The following is an 18,667-nucleotide window of genomic DNA, read 5'->3' as shown; positions in this document are numbered from 1 at the left end:
TCAGCCAGCACCACTACCCTCCTCTGGTGATCAGTGGACCCAGCTTCTCTGCCGTTAGGCTGTCTACCACGGGCCTCTGCTGCTAACTGGCCCAGCTCATAGCCAGTGTAGCAGCCCTCTCAGCTGCCTCAGCTGCTGCTCTCCTAGCACCAGTTCTCCACAGTTGGGCCCCTCAGCCATCAGGCTGTCTGCTTCTGGCCTCCCTGCCATCAGCCTCTCTGCTGCTGACTGGCCCAGCTCATAGACAGTGTAGCAGTTCACTCATCCACTCAGTGCCTCCCAGTTGCTAACTGGCCCAGGTCATCACCAGTATAGCAGGACTACTCTGTTCCCACATGGCTCTGCTTCTCTGCCAGCCCAGGTCTTAATCAGCTGCAGCTTTTTTTGTACCAGGCCTGGGAGGACCCTCCATGTCCAAGGACATACTTGCCTGCTGGCTCCTGTCAACCAAGATGCCTCTGAAAACCTGTGCATGCCAGCCATTTATGTATCTCAATCCTCATCAGTTAAAAGGCAAGGCCTCCCTCACCAGACCAGAGTTCAGCCAATTCTCGATTACCCGTGAGCTGTCAATCAACTCAGAGGGTAACATTTTCTGCCAGCAGAGACTGCCTCCTCTGGGAAAAACTAACAACCTTCTGGGGTAGAAAGCAACCTGGGAGGCCCCCCAAGTTGTTTCTCCAAAGAACTAGGGCAAAGGTTACAACAGCTCCTTAGGAAAATGTCTCAAGCAGTTTCGCCAAAGAACCAAGGCAAAAAGCCACATAAAGGAACTCATTGTACCACATATGCAAATACCTCACCACCACCACCCCAGATAGATGTCTTAGAATATGTAATGTTCATGGAGAAGACTGAAGTTGTTAGTGTAGTTACCATAATGGATAAACATCTTTTATAGAGCATTAGTGTTTCCTTAATGCAGACAAGAAGTATCCCTTTCTTTAGTGAAGATGACAGTGCTGAGTTTTTGCTTGGGTGTTGTGTCGTGCACCTTTAAACAATACTTAGAACAGTTCTTTGTCTCCTGGGTCCCCTCAGATAATTAATGAGGACATTGCCAAGAAAACGTGTGAAGATCATCAGCTCTGTGTCGTGGCTGTGCTGCCCCACATTCTCGATACTGGTAAGACTGACAAACTCATTTTCCGTTGGTTCTGTGGCCATGAACTTTCCTAAAATAGAGCAGTTTCATGGACTGCTTTATTTTTACCTTTAAGAACTTCTGTCTGTTTAAATCAGGAGCTGCAGGCAGAAATTCTTATTTGGAAGTCCTTCTGAAGTTGGCAGACAAATACAAAAAGAAAATGTGGGGGTAAGTTATTAAAATTTTTTATCTCACTGTACAAGTTGAGTTATCTTAACCACAGATTTATTTTAGGGAGGATGTGGAAAAATTGTTCTGTGGCCACAAATAACAGAACAAACATGGATTCACATAAGGGTTGACGCAAAGTAGCCTCTACAAAGTTACTGGAAAATTATCTTTAAGTAACTGGAAAAGTCATTCTTAAATCTTAAAAATCATGTGTAATAAAACTACAAGACGACTTTATTATATACAGCTTTTAATGGTTAGATTCTGAAAGTTTATAAGACATTTCATTGTACCCCAGTGTACGTTTTACTTAAAAAAAAGTCACATTTTAAATGGCAGTTGGGGTCCCAGGCTAGCAAGCAAAAACTTAAGTGATATAGCTGCCTTCTGCTAGAGCTCTGAAGACTAAATAAAGAGTGAAGCCTGGATCTTGGCAAATTTTTAAAACAAAATGTATCACCTTTTCATTTATCTTCTTGCTTCTTGTCCACGTTATCCGAGAGATGCTTCCACAGTACCTGGTGTCCCTCCCTCTCACAAAAACCTTGTCCCTCCATCATTAGTCAAACAAATACTAACTATGAGCCCACAAGATGCTGCGTTCTAAAATGATTTATCCTTCAGTGTTTTAGGAAGTAGCTAAAGGTACGTTTCACAGTGTTTGTTAATGACGCATCTATAACTCTTTCTTTAAAAGAAATTATTACATGTTTTAAAGAGTGTGCAAAATAACTCAAATGATATTGGTGGAATTTCAGGTAACAAAGAAGGGAAACTTATGTAGTTTAGTGGACTGGTAGGAGTTGGGGAAAACCACAACTGTCTAATAGACAGACCAATTCATTCTGTAGACCTCTGGAGTTAGGGCCTACGGGAACAAAAGGGAGGAACTAGAGTTAGTTAAAGGCACATCTGAAATACGGTATGCTATTCTTAATTTATTTCTATACCCATTTCATTCCACAAAGTATTCGAAGTATAATCTTTTATTCTTTAACTAAGATCTACTGGATTCTAACTAATTTGAAAGGGATCTTTGCCCTAAAATCCAGCTTGCCTTTCTAGGTGGCTGTGGGCAGAAGCTGGAGCCCAGTATGAACTTGAGAACGCGTTGGGGATTGGAGGGTTCGGATACCCAGCCATGGCAGCCATCAACGCACGCAAGATGAAATTTGCTCTTCTGAAAGGGTCTTTCAGTGAGCAAGGCATTAATGAGTTTCTCAGGTAATTTCTTGTTTTCTGGGTGGGCAGAGTTTTTGTCTGGTCTGTCTGGTTGGTTCCCTTGCAGTTTTTGATTCAAAACTAGGTTTATATAGATCAGGCAATAAATGTAATTATCCTGCATTTGAAATTCTGGAGAATTAGATAATAACAAATTAGAGCATTGGAATCATGTTTCTTTACTTTGTTCTTTTTCCAGTAGCAGTGTTCCATATAATGAGTGATGCTAACATTTTCCTACCCTCAGGCCACCCTGCTTGCCAGGCCGTGCACCTGGCATGGGGCTCTAAGGGGTTACCGAAAGGGGCACCTTTTTCTCATTCTTGTATAGATCTCATATGGGATAGAGGCAGCCCTGCCTACCCCATTCCTACCCCAGCAAACTTTGCACTCCTGGCTTCAGGTAATACGGTTTCCATTGCTGGCACTTGGCTCTGGAATGTAACTATATGAAAATGGGCGCGTTTACTTAAAGGACTCCCAACAGCGTGGGAACAACATCATAGGGGCCCTGTATTTATTTAACTCATCCTAGAAGCTGATATAATCGCCTTTTAGATGAATATAAAGCATTAACCTAGAGTTTTTGTTTCAGTTCTTACTTTCTTCCTTATTTATCAGCTGCTCTGTGAAAGTTACTCGGCATACAAAGGTGGTTCAGAAGGTTATGATGAATAGCAAATAGTCATAATAATGCTTAGAAAGTTTGTGCACCTCTTCGCCAGCCTTACTAGTTCACATCAGCAGAAGGAGTTTGGGGACTATACTGTGTGGCCTGAAGAGTATGGGCTCTGAAGTGAGACTGTCAAGGGTCACCGCATGTTAGTTTTGCTACCTGTAAGCTGACCTTGAAGGAGTCCTGGTGGCACAGTGGCTAAGTGCTTGGCTGCTAACTGAAAGGCTGGTAGTTTGAACCTACCAGACGCTGTGCAGGAGAAAGATGTGGCAGTCTGTTTCTGTAAAGATCACAGACTTGGAAACCCTGTGGAGCAGTTGTACCCCGGCCCATAGGTCGCTATGCCTGGTATCCATTAGACAACAACGGGTTTAAGCTGACCTTGAGCAGAGCAGAAGGTATAGCGGAGTGGTTGAGAGGGTAGCTTTTTAATGACTCTGCCTGGGTATAAACCTGGCTCTTTCTCTTGCCAGCTGTTTGAGCAAGTTGCGTAACTTCTCTGCCCCTCAGTTTATTTGCTACATGAGATAACAGCACCTCCTATTGGGGGCATTGGAGAATTGAAAGAAATAACCAGGATAAGTTTAGTACTGGAACAGAATAAATACCTTAATGTTAGCTATTTTTAAGATAGTGTAAGGTATACCATGATTTAATAATTTGAGGGAGGGCTTATTACATTAAAAGTATGCATCTCTTCTAAATCCTCTGATCTCATTTGAAATCTATAAAATAGGAAATTTAAGTCTTAAGTTTTAGAGTCTTTTTAGCTTGCAAATAAATGGAACCCAAAGTAATGAGGTGTTTTCTTTTTATTCAATGTTCCACTTTCCTTTTTTTAAAAAATTACTTCAAACATGGACAGAAGTAGAGGCTAGCATAAAGGACACTTGTACTCATTATTTTCAACTTCAAGAACTACCAATTTGTGATCAACCTTATTTCCTTCTGCCACTAATATTTTAAAGCAAATCCCATTCATTTAATCTGTGGATGTTTTATTACGTATCTCTAAAAGAGAACTTTTAAAACCTAACCACAGTACTGCTGTTCTGATTGTTAGTTTCCTCCATCATCTTACATTTTTCTGGTTTCTTTGATTCAGTTCTCAGATGGTGCTGTGCATTGCAGTTGGTTACCGTGCTTAATCAGATGTTTTTGTAAAGATGTATGGGGGGCTGCTTAAGTTTGTAATTGTCATAGAGTTCTCTTAATTCTTCATAAACTCTAAATATTTAGAACTTGGATACAGATGAAGCGCATGTGGTTTTTTTTTTCTACCCCCGGCCCCCCCCCACCCAGCCCATCATGGATTTGCTTATCCGGTCCTCTGCCAACTGGAAAACTAGAAACTGATTTTTCTGTAGGCTCTAACGTAAATTTCCTATGTGGTTAGTCATCCCTGGGTGCCAGCCATGAGTAGAATAGATGAAGTTTGAAGGCTTAGAGTGGATCAGCCCTTCTGGGTACAGATATATCAGAGGTTGCCCTTCTTACTGTTCTATGAGGAGAACTAACGAACCTGGGTTTTCTGCTCATCGCTGGCTTTCCGAGCCCTGCTAACATGAGACCCAAATGTTGTGTGTGCCTGGGAAACAGACTCCTAGCATATCTTAAAAGAATGAATTCATTTTTGATAAATAAACTTTCTTAGGAGGTAAAATTATTCTGTATACAAAATAAGTGATCATTGGAAATGAGAATTGATTTACATAAACTTATTTAGAAACCCCTTTGTTACTTGAGGTTTTTATTCTGTCTGCCTTGCTCCCTTCTACATCAGGGTCTTCTGTGCATTGTTTCTTCTGCTGAGGCAGAAGGAGGCTCCTCACCTTTCCCCATAACCCGCTACCGCGGCTGGCAAGTCAGTTCCGACTCATAGTGACCCTGGGGACAGAGTAGAGCTGCCCCGTAAGGTTTCCAAGGCTGTAAATCTTTAGAGTCACATCTTTCTCCCATGGAGCAGCTGGTGGGTTCGAACCTCCAACCTCTTGATTAGCAGCCGAGCACTTAACCACTGCGTCACCAGGACTCCTTTACCTTTCCCCACAGGCTTCCCTCACCACCACCACTCTCCTGCACTCGTTCTCCACCCTCCTTGATTAAATCAGTGCCTTTATTATATTCAGTTATATCTCCCAGTACTTTTTCTTCAGTTATGTGGTTATTCAGTTAATGACTTCCCCCACAACTGTTGAGCTCCACAAAGGTGAATCGGTTTTACACAAAACTTGACTAATAACCGAGAAATCAAAACAAAACACGCTGCCGTGAAGGTGATTCCGACTCATAGCGACCATATTGGACAGAGTAGAACTGCCTCATAGGGTTTCCAAGGAGTAGCTGGTGGATTCGAACTGCTGACCTTTTGGTTAGCAGTTGTAGCTCTTAATCACTGTGCCACCAGAGCTCTAGTCACTAATAGAGCCTGGCAGATAAATAGTAAGCTCTTATAGTAAGTATTTTATGAGTGAATGAGTAGATTCTTGTCACTGGAATAGTTAAAGATTAGCAAAGAGATCCTTGCCCTTAGAGAGCTTACTGGGTAACGGGACGGGGCACACTGACAGTGAGGACTGCTTTGCTTCTCAGCTGTACTTCATCCCTCAGCGTTGATGCCAGTGTGGAAACCCTCAGGGAGCTTATGAGAGGAATGAGTAACGATGAGATTGAACCTGCGGACTCAACTTATTTGGAATTGGAAGTTCTAACCCCAGTTTTAAGTTTTGTATTTTCAACTAGTTTTCCTTTTCTAGTTTCTTTTGTTTAAGTACAAGGAAGCTAAATGCTTCCAGGAAAAGTTACAGGGAACAATAACGTGTCATAAACTTGAGACAGTTACTTTTGAGCTGGAGATCAGTATACAGGCTTGTGGTTCGCAAACTTTGTATCTTGGCCTTGGTGTAGCCAAGACCTCAGACCTTAGCCAGCCAGCTACCAGTGATAAGCGTCAGGTAATAAGTAGAAAGAAGAAAAACTTATTACAGGAAACTTGGTTCTCACTACATATGAATGTTTTCTAACAGAAAGATGTCAGCTTGTACACAGCACACTGCCAATGAAGTTGACTAGTTCAAACAACCCAGGATTGGAGCTGGAAGAGAAATGATGTATATGTGTGCTTAGCAGTAAGAGGCATGAATTATTTGAACTTGAAAAGTACACATACCTCTCTTAATCTGGCTTTTGAAAAACCAAAGTTAAAAATACTGTCAGTGCAAATATGTAAAGTTGTTTATACAACCACTAAGAATCAATAACAGTGAAGCTGAACTAACAATTTATGAATATAGAGTGACAGCAGTTGAAAACTATAATGAGCTCAAAACAACATGCTCAATGATTCCTGCATCCTTCCTGAAAAATGTCAGCTAGACTTATTGAGAATTTAATTGCTTACTATATATCAGCTAACTGTACTAACACCAAATTTACCAGTTGCTGTCAAGTCAATTCCAATTCCTGGCAACCCCACGTGTGTCAGGGTAAATTGCTCCATAGGGTTTTCAGTGGCTGATTTTTTTGGAAGTAGATCTCCAGACTTTGTTCCGAGGCACCACTGGGTGGACTCTAACCTTCTATCTTCCAGTTAGCAGGCAAGTACATTACCTGTGTACACCACCCAGGGACTCTCAGGTTCACTAATGTAAATAGAAGTTTGGAATTGTGTATTATGCACCAGGATGTGAAGAACAGACTGGAATTTTTCTTTTTTTATCAGTTGATGGCTATTCAGTTTCTTTGAATGCAGGGGCTATGTTTCCCCCAGTCTCTCTTAGTTAGTAGTGAAGATACCTGTGAGCAGTTAGCCCTAAAAAGAGTGGGAGAGAGAAGGGACATCATTTATGGAAGTATTGAAAAAACGCAAACAGCTGAATTGAACTCTGCCCTGAAGTCATAATCCCCTCAGTTTTGTTCCTGTTTAAAAGGAGGGTTTGGCATCTTTCTGTCCCTCTTGTTGCTGACATTAAGTAGGGAGCACAGACCCCATCTACCAAATGTCCAATAGCAGCTACATCTCTGCAGTCTATAGATGAAGGGGCCAATGCTTGCAGATAGTAAATAACCTGATTAAGGACACAAAACTAGCAAGAGGAGGACTACTGGCTCTGTCTTAACTCTCATGGGTTTGGGTTTCCTTTATAAGCTTGAATTTGCCTATGACCCATATATAGTAAATTGAGCCATTCTGACATAGATTTTAGATAGAACTGCGTGAGCCACTGTGTGTTCTTTGCCCGTACACCTGTGTGTTAGTCAGGACCCTGTCCTGTGCTAATACTAGCAGTTTATGACTGGTGGTGAAGTGAGTTTCTAGAGCCTATTTTTAATTCTGTTTTCTGAATATAACTGATGCGTGTACATCAGGCATTACTGACATATTGGGCAGAATAATCCTTTGTTGTGGGGGCTGGCCTGTGCATTGTAGAATGTTTAGCAGCATCCCTGGTGTCTCCCTAATAGATACCCACCATTGCCATGTATTGTGACCATCAGACATGTCTCCAGGCCTTGGAACTGTTCCTTGGGGTGGTGGTGGGGTGGCGGAAGGGGGACGGCAAAATTGCTTCCTTTTAATAACCATTGATATACATTGTAAAAAAAATGCAAGGTAGCAAAAGCAATGTATAAAGGTACTCGTATTTTTCCCGACCATACAAAATAAGTATTGTCAAACACATAACAAGAGAGTGGATATCCTGGGTTTGGGAGGTGTCCCCTCCCCCGCCATCTTTAAACAGTGTTCAGAGTGCCCTTCACTAGACCATATTGGCGAGTTCCTTTTAAAGAAGTCTTTGCTCACTCTAGGGATTGTCTTTACATCTTTATGGTCACATGTTCATAATAATACCTACAGTGTTAAGACTTCACATGCTGTTCCTTGGTATACCTCTTAAAGGTAGAGGCGTGAGAATTGCCATCATCTGTAGATTACCATAGGGTCGCTATGAGTCGGAATCGACTCAACAGCACACAGCAGCAACATAGATGACTGAGAGGGCCGCACAGATAATACTTCGAAGCAGTTGCTAGTGCCTGTGGGCTGGTTTCAAGTGCTTGCCACCAAAAATGTGAGGAAAAGGAATTTAGTTTTAAGAAACTAGTCATATTTCAGAAAGCCTTTCTGGGGTCTTAAATTTGAGAATTTTATTAATCAAATATATCAGTATTGATTTTATCCACATTCTAGGTCAACTTGGATAGCTTTTATGTACTTAATTTGTATTTTAGCAAAATAATGGTAGGCTTAAAAATTATTGATAGTAACTGGCTTTATCTGAGGCTAAGTCGTGAATCAAAAATGTCATGCCTGATTGTATTATGGTCCCTGTCTGAGAACATAATACTGTTCATGAGATATTTTTCAGGAATACATTGCACCAAGAGTTGAGAAATAACCTCTCCCTGTACATTTTAGGCAAGTCATTATTGTTTAAAGTTGCCTACCCCCTCCATCCATTGTAAACTAACGTTCTTGTTTTGGTAACTTTTCCCCTAAGGGAACTCTCTTTTGGGCGTGGATCTACAGCACCTGTAGGAGGTGGGGCCTTCCCTAAAATAAGTACAGTAGAACCTTGGGATGGCAAGGACGGTGAGGTAAGTCAGGTGTTTAAGTCTTGTTTTTTTAATCCATTTTTTGCTTCCCAAATTCCTCTGCATTTTTTCAAAAACATTTTATTGTGCTTTAGGTGAAAGTTACCTAGCAAATTAATTTTCCAGTCAATGATTCTTATACAGATTGTTCCATGACATTGGTCACAATCCCCACAGCGTGTCAGTCGGCGCACCCCGTTTCCTCTTAGTCCAGTTCCCTGCCCCTCCATGTCTTTTCATCTTTAGTTTTGGGCAAATGTTGCCCTTTTGGTCTCATAGAGTCTACTGTCCCAAGGAGTACATTCTTTACAGATGTTTATTTTATAAAAAAAAAAAACCAAACCCACTGCCATCGAGTTGATTCCGACTCATAGTTTATTTTGTAGCACCCTATTATTTGCCTGAACGGTGGCCTCCAGGAGTGTCTGTAGTTTCAAGTTAGTAGGTTGTCTTAGGGCAGTAGTCTTAGGGGAGGGTTCCTCCATTCTCTTTCAGACCAATAAGTCTAGTCTTTTTCTTTTTTTGAATTTAAATTCTACATTTTTTACCCATTCTACCTGGGACCTTCCATTGTGATCCTGGTCAGAGTGGTTGGTAGTCGTAGCCAGGCACCATCTAGTTCTTCTGGTCTCAGGCTGGAGGAGGCTGTGGTTTGTCCTTGTGTGTTTTGCTACTTATAAATCAATTCCTTTCTATGAAACCCAGAGCCTTGGCATGCCAGAATATTAGAATAGCCTCATGGACCTTTGTTAACATTCTCTCTCAAGACACTTAAACCTGATCTTCCCTATTAAAGGGAATTAAATATTCTTGATGAGACACCCAAGGTACTTAATTTCAGTAATTACTAGGTTGCTTTCCTATCACCCCTAAAGTAAATTCATTTACTTTGTCTTAGAGAAATGTAAAATTATAGCTTTACAATTTGCATTTATTCCTGTGTAGTTCAGAGAAGCTGCCTTAAAAGGACAATTTAAATGGCCTTTTCAGTTCAGAGACGCTGCCTTAAAAGGACAATTTAAATGGCCTTTCAGTTATAAGGAGATAGTGGGGTGCTAGGTTAAAATCACTTTTTATCCGAGTTCCCAGCTTTTCCATCTACATAATAGGCAAAGTGAAAAAGTTTAATGGTTCGAGGAGAATCTGGTTTTGTTGAATGTTCAGGGCCCTCCATGGGTATCCGCAGTTCTGGGTTACACTCTGCGCTGCTTGTTCACGATGGTTTCCTGTTTTACAGCTTCCTGTGGAAGATGATATTGATCTCAGTGACGTGGAGCTGGATGACTTAGGGAAAGATGAGTTGTGAGATGCGCGCCATAAAAATTCAGTTTTCTTGGGAGCGGATTTTTCCAGCAGTGGAGGAACATTCTTAAACAATCAGATGGATCTACCAGTGGCCTTTTAACCCAAGAAGTAACGCTTGATTGGGCATTTGAAAACACTGCAACAGTGAACTTTTGCATCTCAAGAAAACATTGAAAAAATTCTATGAATTGTTGTAGCCAGTGAATTGGGTTGCTTTCTGTCAAATAATATTTTGAAAAAAAACTGATGGTTTGTTGAAACATTTTTTCCATCCCTCTGACTGCCGCCGGAATGTTCTTTGAGGCTGTTTTCTTATATGTGTTTTTTAATGTGATCCCTTCATTTGAAAATTAATGGCTTTTTTCCATTAAAGAATAAAACAGAAATATTCTGGACAATGCTGATAAATGTATGAAATTAGTGTCCATATCATAAATTCAGGGTCTAATGTTTAGTCAGTAAATTAGTATTACAAAGCGATGTCCCAGATGTCTTTCCTCCTTATAAGCTTTTTCAAAAGGAAAAAAAAGATTGTTTTCATTGAAGTGATACCATCTGAATACCTGCCACAGTACAGATTTTGTGTGTTCTAAAATTCCAAATTCCATTTGTAAACGTAAACCAGTTTAAAAGTGTGGAAGACAGTGAATTGTCACTTGAGAACTGCATTTCCTGCCCAGCATTTTGTCTTTGGGGGTATCACTAGTGACTGTTTGGGCATATGAGCTCAAGGTGTTTTGTATTCTTACCAAACTCTCAAAATGTTGAGACAGGAGATACAGCAGGAGGTTACCAGTTTATAGGTAGTCCACACTGATGTAAAACAGAAAGATGAAAAGCTAAACGATAAAGACTGAATTATGTTAGAATTTAAGTGAAGAGGCAACTCAGGACTGAGAGCAATTTCTTTATTGTAACTTAAAAAAGAATAAATACAACCGTACCTAACTGTGTGAGCAATTTCTCTGAAAATTTAAATTCCACGGGACGTTTAGACGATTCTCTGGCTAAAAGAAGCATCTGTAGCAGTTTGCGTGGATGTGGAAGCTTAGTGCCCGCTGACCTGTCTAGTCAAGAAGACTGAGGTCAATGTGGAAGTAGACGTAAGGAAAATAATCCTGGCTATTAAACTGTAATCCTGGGATCTCCACAGATGCCTGTAAAAGGAGACATGGTAATATGTTTTAGTTGCATAAACTACAATTTCCTGTTTATCTTTTTTAATTTTTCATGTTTTTTAGGAAGCTCTCCAGCCATGGATCATATTTTCTGCTTTGCACCCCCCTCCTCCACCAACACACATGCACACAACATCTGTCTTTCCTTGTTTTACTTTAACATTTGTGACATACAGAGTTTCATAACAGGCTAGCAAGTACCATTTTTTTTTTAAATACTACCCATGTGGAGAGCTGGGGCTGACCACAGAAATACAGCGATTATATTTGCAAACCTACATCCAATATACTTGCAGCCGCGACTTCATCCAGATGTCTGAAGATGGAGTTCAGCACTTCTCTCAAACGTTTGGTGGATGACTTCTTATGAGGTTGTAAGAGCACTGCCTGAAAATTGACTGGTAGTCCATACCTTTTCAGGGAAATAAAATGTGTAAGTAAGTTACTCCAGATGTAAGTATGGATGAAGAAGTAAAGCGTAGGTTTGATTAAGCATGAAAAGCTTCAAGCAAAGTAAAACTTGGTTGAGGAAAATGTCTGGGGCAGAGGTGGGACTACTAGGTCTTTCCGGATGGGAAATCTCTGGACCATGCTGTAACCCACTTCTGATAGTGACAGTTTCTGACTCCACAGCCAAGAGCGCCTTCACCCTAACCAAGTGATCACGTAGTGAACACTCATGTTGAATGGAGGCAAGTGGACTGAGTGTTCTAACTTTTGTAAAACTCAGCTTAGCTGTTGTGTTTTTCTCCACCAAAGAGAAGGTACCAAAAACAAAACCACGTTCATCAAGATGGGGAGTTCCTTCCTAGCTTTTTGAATGGAAGGAAAGGAAAAGATTTTAAATGTACTTAGTTGTATGACTGAATACATTGAAAGTCATTTGTGGGAACAAATTACTCCTGAGGTGTTAAAATATTTATAGTGGGTACTATATAAATAAACATGCCTTCTGTGATGGTCAGACTTTTTTTAAATGTACTATCAGCAAATGCCTGAACGGTCAGTGCTACTCACACGTGTTTCTTCATGCGCTAGTCATGTATGTGATAATTCTTAGGACACCCTTTTATTCTTGTGTTTTTACTCTGGTTCTTGCAGACTGGGGCCTGCTGTGTAAATGATTCATGGTGGCAGGATCTGTTGTAGTCACTTAAGTTTTTATTTCCTAGTCAATATCCATAAGTTGTCCCCTGGCTCCCAGGTTTCTCCAGTCCTCATTTCTGGCTGCTAATGGTGCAAAGTATTTGCTGAAATACTGAACTCTGTGAGATATGCAGAAAGGAAGGTGGGGTAAACGTAAATATGTGAAAGGGGGCCATTTGTAACCACAGGTGCTACAGCATTTATTACAACCAAGCCTAAGACCTACCTAATCATGTTGCCTCTAAAAACACTGGGCAAGCAGGATAAAAAGACTAGGACAGGATTGCAAAATGCCAGCATGTGACCTAAATCTTACACGTGCCACAGAGGCTGGCAGGTGTTGACAAGAATGACACTCATTGGCATATGGGCTGGATCACTGGTGAGAGTAATGGCTTACTTGATCACCCTCATTTCTTTTGTTCCCATCTTTGGTCATCAAGGCTCTGGGATTACCCAGGGGAAGCGGATGTAGCACCTACTAGCAGAGTAGGTAGTCCTTCCAGAACTACTTCCTAGCCTAACTCAGTACTCTGCTATCACTCTACTAAAACCTGGATGCAAAACCCTTCCTTTTAAAAGGCTCAAGCTTTGCCACCCCTCCTTTGTCATCCTCCAACCTGGTCATCCCACCATAAACCAAAAAACCAAACCCAGTGCTGTCAAGTCGATTCCGACTCATAGCGACCCTATAGGACAGAGTAGAACTGCCCCATAGAGTTTCCAAGGAGCGCCTGGTGGATTCGAACTGCTGACCCTTGGGCCTTAGCACTTAACCACTATGCCACCAGGGTTTCCCATCCCACCATAGTCATTCCCAAATTGCCCTGGGAGACTGTTTATCCTTCTCCCGGACTAAGGTCCCTGTCTTTAAAGCTTCCCTCTCTACCAGAAGCATGAGTCTGCTTTGTTCACTGTTGTGTCCCCAGCACCCACTGAATAATAGGCACTCAATAAGTAATGAATGTTGACTGAATGAACGTTGCTGTCCCCAAGCCCTTGACCCCTTTCTCAGCCCTCCCCTCTTGGTTTCACAGCTTCCCACCCTCTTTCAGGATCCTTCCAGTTCTTGTCTTACTCTCTTTGTGGCCCTGGTCCGGATACCCTCCCTCTGGACCAATTCAGACAGACACTTTCATTCTGCTCAGAACGTGACTGCCAGGAATGGCTGGTTAGTACTCCCCACTCATTCTCTTCAAGCCTCTGACCCATCCTACTCCCTCCCAAGACTGTGTGGCAGTAAAGGGCCCCGCCCCCTACTTCATGCTGATTGCACAGGTCCTCTGATGGGAAGTCTACCTGTTCGCTCATTACTGAGACTACTTGTAGCCATACCAACCTCGCTCCTCTGCTGCGGGTCTCTCAATCTTTCTCTTTAATCCTTAGCATTATCGATTGACATTATCAACATGCTCAAATCTTGCAGTTTAAAATAAACTTCAACTCCCTAGAGCTCTCTCACACTCTTCTAGAAGCAAATCTGAGAGTATCACACATCCTATCATCCACAACACCCTAGCTCCTCCCCGCACCACTACACAAAAATGACCTGATACAGGTCACCAATGACCTACTAATGGCCAAATCCAAGGGACGTTTAAAATCCTAACCTTTTGATGCTTTGACTCTTGGTTACGCCTTCCTGCTTAGGCTTCCTGGTACCCTCCTCCATCTGAGTCTTCATGGGCTTTTTTCCTACCTCCACTTAACTCCTCCGATGGCGGGGCTCCCCAGGTTCCTCTTTGGCACTCTTCCCTCTCTATGACTCTCCCTGGGTGATCTCACCTGCACACACAAATGGCTCTGCTGACCCCCTACCACTGATGACTCCCTAATATCTGCCCTCCACCAAGATTTCTCCAGCGACCTAGACCTAATTATCCTGATACCTGGTAGGCTTCACCTGGAGGAAGCAGCAAATTCATCATAGCCCCACCACTCACCCTGGCCCTATTTCCATTTTCTTCTTGGATAATTTAAACACCTGGTTCACTTCATCCATGAGGATGAGCTAGGACACCCTCAACTGAGGTCCGTGTTCACTTGACATTGATTACATTCTGTCAAACATTTAGCATCTACTCTTTGTCCAGCTCTAGCTTAGGCGACAGAGGTAGAGAGCTGAGTCAGAGCCCCTCCCCTGTGTAGGGAAAAAGACAAATAGCTTTGAGACAAGGAAGGCAGAGCAACAAGGGAGGGGACAAATCTATGTCACTCAATTGTATATGTAGAAATGGTTCATTTGAGGTATATTCTGTGTATATTTTCAACAGCAGCAAAAATAAACTATTAAAAAAAAGACATGGGAGGTGAGAGGCACAAACAGATGAATTTTATTTCCTACCTGTCGAAAACCCTGGTGGAGTAGTGGTTAAGAGCTACAACTGCTAACCAAAATGTCAGCAGTTGGTAATCCACCAGGCACTTCTTGGAAACCCTATGGAGCAGCTCTACTCTGTCCTATAGGGTTGCTATGAGTCGGAATCAACTTGACGGCAACCGGTTCAGTTCCTTACCTGTCTGTCTGCTCAAATCAACCTGCTGTTTCAACATCTATTTTCCTAGACTACTATATCTCCACATGATAAAATATGAAAAAACCATCTAAAAGGGCTATGTAGCTCTACAGAGGCTGATAGGAGTACAGTACAAAAAAAAAAAGTACAAAGCAAATGAAAAAAGCAAGTTGCAAAATATTAAGTACAAATGATCCCATTTGAAGGATAAGAGTCTTAAAAACACACCTAACCATTCACCGTGATTTTCCATAAGGAGTAGGATGACAAGGAGCTCTTTCTACAGTGTCTATTTCTGAACTTGAACTTTTTAGTGTCCATGTATTATATCTGTATTCAGGAAAAATATACAGCGTAAAATGTTATAAGTTGATGCCCAGTCCAATTTTGAAAAAAAAATATATATATATTCTTGTAGAGGAAAATAAGTATTTATCTCTCTAGCAAATGGGCATCCCATGAGACATGGACAGGCCACACTATCGGACCTTGCATACCACTGATTTCTGGAGCAAGCAGGGTTTATCTGGGGCCCCTCTACAGGTGGCTAGAACACTCCAGTTAGAGGACATATTTCAGCCCAACTCTGCAATCCTTACCATTACAGGCAAGATGTAATGTGAGGTGTGTGTGTGTGTGTGTGTGTAGGAGGGGTGCAAGAAAGGATGACAAACCACAGTCAGATCTGTACCTGGGCCAAACCACACACACATTGGCAGCCATGTGGAGGCAGGGGACCAAGTAAGGGCCTATGGCAACAGCCAGGCAAGCGGGGCATGGAGACACACGGAAGAGAGAAAGCAATGGCAAGATAGACAAGGGGTACATGGGGGGTGGGGTGGGAAGTGAGGGAAGGAGTCCAAGCTGACCCTGAGGTTTGGAGCCTAGTGATGGGAAGGATGATGGCGCCATTGGAGCTTGGGAGAAAGATGAGCCAGATACCCAGGTCAAGCCTACAGCCAGCAAATGGCAAGATATGGAGGCCCAGACGTGCGCAGGAAAACTCCACTAGGGAGCGGTGGCCAGGAAGACAGTAAGGCCAGGTAGGGGAGCCTGAGGCAGGCTTCAGCACAGGCAGGGAAGGAGCTAGGAAAGATCCATAGAGTCTGAGGGACCAGAGGAGCCTCCCCAGGAGACTGCAGGTCACAGAAGCCCATGGAGAGGGGACCCTCAGGAAGAAGGGTGCAGTTGGCATGTTCGATGTTACAAACCCCGAATACTCAATGACAAGGGATGTTCATAAGAAGGCTATTAAGGCACAAAGCAGGCTCCAAAAGAATATTTCCTGCTCGATTCCATTTTAGTAAAAATTCTGTGTAACTATAAATGAAAAACTATACCAACAAAAAACTATAGGGGTACGTGCCGTAAAGTTCACGGTATTTTCTCTTGGTGTTAAAATGACAGGTGATTTCTATTCATTCTTTCTGCTTATCTGTAGTTTCCAAATTTTTCTACTGTGAACCTATTTTGCATTTTTTTTTTTTTTTTGAAGATCAAAATAAGTTGTGTTCTGGTGCTTCTGTTTTTGTTTTATTTTTCCTGCTGCAGTGGGGCCTTGAAGGCTGAGGGCTGAAAATAGGACCCCTGGGGAGGCTGCTAGTCTGCATGGAGGGGCAGGAGCAGGAAAGGGCCACGTGGGAATCGGGAGGCCAGAGAGAGAGAGAGTACTAACGACAGGAAACAGAAGGAGCACTCGGCAGCAGCAGGAGGCAGGCTGAGGGGCGATTTAGCTGGGTCAGGGAGACTCCAGCATGTCACCAAGAGCCAGGAGGGAACAAGCCACAGATGCGGAAAGGGGAGGGCAGGGTGGACTGGTCAGGTCTAGAGGAGGCAGGAGGGGGTGGGATGCAGAGCACAGGGACAGACAGCAGGAAAGGCGGGAGAGGCAGCCCAGGTGGCCCCCAGAGCTGGCTCCTTCCGCTCCCACCCCACCAGGCACCTACCAGGACGGGACCATCCTCCCCACCCTCAGGAGAGCTCCTCATCAAGGGACACCAACTTCACGCACCTGAGCACGGACTCCACAAACACCCTCAGGGCCTTTATGTGGATCCAGGCAATAAAGGCTTCACTGAAGTTCACCTTGAGCCAGCGTAGGAGGGGGCCCTGTGGAGACAGAAGAGCCTCGTGACCCCTCACGGCTGCGCCTGAGGCCCAGGCCAAGACGACATGCGTCTGGACAGAGCAAGCCCTGAACTGAGAAATGCCCAGGAGCCAGCATAAGCAGACAGGAAGGAGTCCATCAGACACGCCCTGGGCAAGGCTCAGGATCACATCATCCAGGCCCTGATCTGAAGAAGCTTAGCAGTCCAGCCACCTAGCACATGCGTGGTGCCACCACAAACCAGGGTGGGGGCAGCTGGGCAACCCCCTGACCTCCAGGGCTTTCAGCAGGCGGCTAACCGGCCTCCATCTGACACTGCCCAGTCAAGGAGCCTTCCAAGGCTCGGCCACAAGGTCAGCAGCCTGATGGTCCCATGGGTTCTAGCATCATCCAACAGGTGCCCGTTTCTGAGGAAGCCCCACCTCACCAGTCCACAAACCTCAGGGCCACAGCAGCTGTCATTAATGCTGGCATGGCCACTCCTCCAGGAGAGCTCAGAGTCTTCCATTAAGAGCTCCGAGCTCCTACCTGACACCTCCAATGACCCGCAAAGGTCAGGCGTGAGGGTCCAATCAGAGCAGCCACAGGAGGAGGGCTGAACCGCCCGACTACCACCCCCACCACCCACACCCAGTCAGGGGCCCTGCTCCGTCACCAGCTGCAGCCACCTCCAGCCAGGGCAGAGGCACCCTGGCTGACAAGCACCACTCATGGCTGGGAGAGAAGGGGACAGCTCCAAAGAGGCCCTGCAGATGATTCCGGGCTCCCTGAATTTCAGACCTCAAAAGCCATATGAGATAACAGGAAGTGCAAGGATGAGCTGTCTGAGAAGTCACAGATGCCTGAGCTGGGGAGGAGATGTGAGCCAGGGAACCCCAGGGCTCCCAGGGGGTTGCTTACCTCACCCTCGCCCTCACTCTCTCTCTCTCTGTCGGTCTGCCCCGCAGCGGGCCTATCAGGGTTACCTAGCGGGGTTACCTTAACCATGTGGTCCGAGAAGGTAGATGATCCCTTTTTAAGGGTAACACAGGAAGTTTGCTAAAGGTACAGAAATGACTTATTAATCTTTCAGCAAACACACATCACAAACAAACATCATTCTCATCTGAAAAGCACATGAGAGTAGGCTCGGAAATTCTGGCCGACCCCAGGGACGCAGCCCGGCGGTTGGACTGGAGGTTTGATTAAGTGGCCATGAGCCCACTGGCGGTGTTAGTCTTGGGGTTCCATATTCCACAGACAGAGCTAATCAGAGGCAGAGGGGTTGGTCCCTAACCCCCTCCCTCTGCCAAGCCTTGTGGGGACCCCCGAATTGGCAGACAAGGATAGCACCAAGAGGTGGTTAGTGGAAACAGTCCTGCCTGCGGAGCTCATCTGTCTAGGCTTGGTCAGGATGTCTTTCACCATGTCCAGCCCACAGAGCCTCCTTGGCGTTCACTGGTGCACTTAATATGCATGCTACGTGCAGAAAAATTAGTCAGGCGTGCTGTTAGGACTTTTTAGCCTTTATCATTCTGTCCCTGCAAACAGGTGGAAAGCCCAGGAAAATTCCACCCTGTGCTCTCAAGTGAACTAAAAGCCCCAGACCCATCCTACCCACTCTGG

At 43.8% G+C, this 18,667-nt stretch overlaps 1 protein-coding gene and 1 non-coding gene across 2 annotated transcripts in view; one reads left to right on the top strand and one right to left on the bottom strand.

The window, feature by feature from the left end:
• The window catches only part of PDIA6 (protein disulfide isomerase family A member 6), a 39,620-nt gene extending 28,557 nt beyond the window's left edge, over positions 1-11,063 (top strand). Inside the window, exons 9-13 of the mRNA XM_003411886.4 lie at positions 1,042-1,126; positions 1,243-1,315; positions 2,384-2,542; positions 8,717-8,813; positions 10,048-11,063. Coding sequence (XP_003411934.1) covers positions 1,042-1,126; positions 1,243-1,315; positions 2,384-2,542; positions 8,717-8,813; positions 10,048-10,116 — 483 coding nt within the window. The 3' untranslated portion in view covers positions 10,117-11,063. The remainder of the gene's footprint in view (positions 1-1,041; positions 1,127-1,242; positions 1,316-2,383; positions 2,543-8,716; positions 8,814-10,047) is intronic.
• A 47-nt stretch (positions 11,064-11,110) lies between these two features.
• On the bottom strand, positions 11,111-17,709 carry LOC100665801 (uncharacterized). Its single transcript, XR_010323551.1, has 3 exons — positions 16,967-17,709; positions 11,573-11,705; positions 11,111-11,272 (listed from the first exon to the last, which is right to left on the bottom strand). It is a non-coding gene; the product is annotated as an uncharacterized LOC100665801 (transcript).
• Positions 17,710-18,667: the final 958 nt, after the last annotated feature.

Source organism: Loxodonta africana, chromosome 12 (genome assembly GCF_030014295.1).
Source record: "Loxodonta africana isolate mLoxAfr1 chromosome 12, mLoxAfr1.hap2, whole genome shotgun sequence".
Taxonomy (NCBI): domain Eukaryota; kingdom Metazoa; phylum Chordata; class Mammalia; order Proboscidea; family Elephantidae; genus Loxodonta; species Loxodonta africana.
Note: the sequence above shows the minus strand (reverse complement) of the source record. Positions and strands in the feature narration are given on the sequence as shown.